We start from the raw sequence: 4,805 nt of genomic DNA, 5'->3' as shown, positions 1-4,805 counted from the left end.
GACGGTTTCAAATGTTAAATATATATATAGTTAATTACTGAACAATTATACATAATAACCCTAATAATTCATATCGGTTAAAAAACTTTAGTAAATACAATGACATATGTTTCACTTTAAATCTTTTATATAGTGATAAACTTTAATTTGTTATATGTGGAGAGGCAGGCAACAAGCACTAATAAGTGTACTCAAACTCGCTTATTACTACTGTGAATTACAGTGAACTTTCTGACTAAACACAGTATTTCAGGTAAAATCAAACCAGAATCTTACGTAAACTTCCAAAATATTTTTAATTGAAAGTATAGATGGCAGCACTATTTCAAATCAGTGTACCGGTATACATGACTAACTTCATTTGCTCTAGGACGTGTGGCATACGCAAAAAAAATATCCTTGTGCGGAAGGTTTAGATTTAATCCTCTAAAACTACTTTATTCTGTTAAATATATAACTACTAACAGTATGTCTAAATCTGCTCTTTTGATTTTAGCTGATGGTGCTGAAGAAATGGAGGCTGTAATATCGGCCGATGTCATGAGACGCGGTGGGGTAAGAATCGATAGGCGAAAGTAATAAATTTTTAATTTGTATGTGTTTATAAATGCAGAAGTCTTATTTAGTTATTATAAATATAATAGCCCATCAAACCCCCATGGCTTAGCGTTAAATTTGTAGACTTGTAAGTTATATTCTAGAAACCGGGTTTCTATACCCATGGTGTGTTTAATTAGTTATCATTATGACTTTCAACATATAGAAGCGTGTTTCAGTTTAATTATTTAATGAATAGTGTTCATGAATGTTAAAACATCAGTGTTAATTTTTTCTTCCAAAAATATAATAAATGCAGTTAAAAATCTGAATTAGTGGGGTAGTGTATAGAAAATTTGATGTGAATTATACACTTGTGATATTTTATAAAGGTGTATGTTTTCTTTTTTGTATATATATATTGTAAATAATAAATTATAATTGATGTAAACAGTTCTCTTCTTATGCATTTAACTTCAATATTGTTTTTTGTCTGATTTTGTAACTATTTTATCCTGTTATGTTTTTTATGAGTGGTATTCAAGAAAGCAGTTTTTAAGTGGTGAAATTACATGTATTAAGGCCTGTATTCTGTACTCTATAGGTAAGTATCCGAGTTCTCTATTTATTTTGCACATGCATCTTTTTATGACATGTATATTTAATTATTTATGTTGATAATATAGATTATTTATAAAGTTCCTGATAACACTAAAACTGTAAAAGTAAAATACTAGAAAGAACTAGCTTCTTGTATGAGATTGAGAAGATCTTTGTTATAGTAAAATAGGTTTGGGTATTATTACTGATATAACCCTAAAACCACATGCTGAATGTTTAGCTATACTGAAAAGAGCAAATGGAGTTATTGGCTTCACTTTAGGAATTTTGAATTTAAGGACAAGGGAGTTATTACAGTTTTGTGTAAGTCTGGTAAGGTCTCATTTAAGAGTACCATGTGAAGTTTCAGTCCCATTACTATGGGAAAAATATTAACATGTTAGGAAGTTTGAAATGATTATTTATTTTTATCTGATTTAAGAAATTTAAGCTATGAAGAAAATATTATACTTGTTTTTTCTAGAGGTGGCTTGTTTCAAATGTTAAAGCTTAAGATAGGAAGATTTTTGTGTTTGTTGGAATGAGAAGGCTGAAAATACTGATTTGAATACTAGAAGTAATAAACTGAATCTTTGAAAGCCCAGTGGCAAACTGATTTTTTGATAACTATCTCCAGCTAGACTTGTGTAAAATGTTTTTCAGTTTGTGTGCATTATTTTAAGTTTTTGTTGAATAGATGGTGGTGTGGAGTGCAGTAACAGTTCCAAGCCTCAAGTTACTACATGGGGCCACTGCCGTCATGGCTCAGTTATGTCCCATGCTTGAATCAAACTGGCTACAAATCAAAATTAACTATTTGAGTGATACCAACTGAATTATTTAAGGAGTCTCGATAGTTTCCATTTCTTACTGTTTTAGTCTATTTCTAATGTCAATTCTAAAATGGACTAAAAAATGCAGCTACAATCAAAGTAAAAAAAAAACAACTAGAATATGAATTATATCACTTATAATAAATAAAAAAACAAAAAGACAGTTTGTAAACCTGTGCCTGGCTATAACTTGATACAAATTTTAATAAATAATACGACATAACTCTCATTGTTATAAATTTCAATTAGTAAAACTATTAGGTAGCAGAAGAAAAAAATGCAACATTCTAAAATTAAACCACTTCTCAAGATCAGTAACAATACGGAGCAACAATCATCAATAATTTGTTCAAACTGTATCTCGTGAACTAACTTATTCTGAAGATCATGGAAGGGTTTTTATTTAGTGGTTAGATGAGGAGATTAAATCTCGTGTGACTAGTTAATTTACTTAATCTCTCACAACATTAATATCTATACGTCACCACTAGAGAAAGCTTGTGTCAGTTTCATAACACAAATATACTCAAATTCAACGTGCTCTAGCTGGAAGGTGAGTTAGTATTGTATTCGTGGTTGAACTAAATGATAGAAGGAATAATAAATGAATGGTAAACAAAACCATAAAATAAGAATGGAAATTGTCGTCTCGCAACGTTCCAACTGTCTCTGTGAGTTTTTGTTTTGCGGTTACTCTAGTCAAATGCAATAAGTTCAATGCATAGTCAGTTTATCAGGGCTTAATATTATTGGTAGGAATAAGGGATGAAATTTAACTGTGCATGGGACCACTGTGGAAAAATGTTATCACTAGTGAAAAAACACGTTTAATTTTTAATTTCTGAATTACTTTTATCATCTTGCTCTTCCTTATGTTTTTAAACAAGATTTCCTGTAGAGTTGTTTCTAACATTTTGTTGGAATTGAATTTTCCATGTTGTACAAGTCAGATAGCAGGATACACTAATAAAGAATATGCCTTAGAACTAAAATGGACTCGGCTAACTCAGCTTCAGTTGATGAGAAAATTCTTTAAATTTTACTTCAAATTGCTCTTATGATATTCTCAAGTTTAATAACGCTTCATAGTCTCCTCAATAAGAACACTGTGTTCCTTATAAAAGTATTTTACCTTACTAACCACGTTGTTTTACATATTAATATATTTTTAGTTTGTCTATCGGTAACTCCCGAGATATCTATTAACAAACAATTTGACAGAAAGCTTGGAAAGTGTGCAGTGAAAGAACAGTGTAGAGTGATTCTTCTTCATTAAAAATCCTTAGAATAAAATGGGGGGTTTTCGTTAAATTCTCACTGAAATAAGGTAACCATTTTATTTACTTAAATGTTAATGTAATGTAGAACATTTAATTTATAATTGTACTTTCAGATCACAGTTAAAGTAGCTGGCTTAGCAGGAAAACAGCCAGTTGTGTGTAGTCGAGATGTTACTATAGTCCCTGATATCGGCTTAGAAGATGCCATAAAAGAAGGGCCATATGATGTGATAGTTCTTCCCGGTGGTTTAAAAGGTGCTGCAAATGTGGGGAATTAATAACAAAAGAAATGAAAATTGTTTTCCAACCATTAGATTAACATTCAGCCAATGAAAATCGGTTTCCCTAGAAACACTTAATTTGAGTACTCCCATTGGTATAAATTTCCCAACTAATCAAACTAATCGTACATCAACTCTAAACGTAATCTCACCTTAGCAATGCTCTGTATTTAATGAAACCTGTTACAATGGATCAGTAACCCGATTATGTTACAGACAAGTTGTAACTGTATTCTAATAAGATATTCTGCCAACAAGTTCATATAATACAAGCATATTTTAATGAAAGATAACGACTGACCGTTAACAGTGCTTGGAAACATAATTAAACAAAATAGAAGAAATTATTTTGCAACAATAACAACTCTTCATGAAACAATGTCAATAACTTCTGTACAGAGAATGTTGTGCTTTCTAAAGTAATTTTTTGTTGGAAAGAAACTTGTTTCTCTTCCAAAGAAGAAATTTTGTAATGAATGATAAGTAATTTTAGCAAAAAAATTATAATTCTGTGTTTATGTGAAGTTGAACTTAAAAACTAATATATTCCAGATAATCCCAAAAAAACTCTCATTAACAGAACATTTGTTGACATAAATTTGAAGAGTAAATGATATAAACATTAAAGAAAAGCTAACATCCTGTACAAAAAATATGTATGGTCAGCAACCGTGTAAGTGTAGTGAATGTGAACTCATGGCAAAAGAACACTTGGTGTAAAGACTAAATTATAACGTGAATTAATAATAGATTTTTGTACAAAAAAGGACCTGCTTAGGAATGTTTTTCTGCCTATTTTATATAGATTTTGATCTATGTGGGGAAGATGCAAAGTGAAACTCTCCTATTAGTATGCAGTTTGTGTGCAGACATTCTCTGACAGAATGCTCTTAATTACTAAGAAAAGACTAATAAAAGTTTTCAAGAAGGGGAAACACATTGGTTTAGGGGTTCTTCTAAGCCTCAGTTTCTACAGAGTAGTATTTACACCTAACATACAGTTGTCAACTATACTAACTTCTTAGCTCTATAACGTACAAATATTTTACAGCATCCTACAAATGACATTATGTATTGTTCTAATGTCAGTACATATCAGAGATACTGTAATAATGTATAGATATTTTACAGCATCCTACAAATGACATTATGTATTATTCTAATGTCAGTACATATCAGAGATACTGTAATAATGTATAGATATTTTACAGCATCCTACAAATGACATTATGTATTGTTCTAATGTCAGTACATATCAGAGATACTGTAATAAT

At 30.4% G+C, this 4,805-nt stretch overlaps 1 protein-coding gene across 1 annotated transcript; it reads left to right on the top strand.

Moving 5' to 3' along the window:
- The first annotated feature begins 322 nt into the window (after window positions 1-322).
- Window positions 323-3,528, top strand: LOC106472850 (protein DJ-1-like). The gene is made up of 2 exons (XM_013933516.2): window positions 323-555; window positions 3,364-3,528. Exons 1-2 carry the CDS (start codon window positions 469-471, stop codon window positions 3,526-3,528), a joined length of 252 nt encoding a protein of 83 aa, XP_013788970.1. The 5' UTR covers window positions 323-468.
- The last annotated feature ends 1,277 nt before the right edge of the window (window positions 3,529-4,805 follow it).

The sequence above is a fragment of the Limulus polyphemus genome, unplaced genomic scaffold (assembly GCF_000517525.1).
Source record: "Limulus polyphemus unplaced genomic scaffold, Limulus_polyphemus-2.1.2 Scaffold5667, whole genome shotgun sequence".
Taxonomy (NCBI): domain Eukaryota; kingdom Metazoa; phylum Arthropoda; class Merostomata; order Xiphosura; family Limulidae; genus Limulus; species Limulus polyphemus.
Note: the sequence above shows the minus strand (reverse complement) of the source record. Positions and strands in the feature narration are given on the sequence as shown.

Coding starts and splice junctions, on each gene's coding strand:
- LOC106472850 (XM_013933516.2), top strand. CDS start 469: ATGTCTAAATCTGCTCTTTTGATTTTAGCTGATGGTGCTGAAGAAATG. Junction 556..3,363: donor ATGTCATGAGACGCGGTGGG/GTAAGAATCGAT, acceptor TTGTACTTTCAG/ATCACAGTTAAAGTAGCTGG.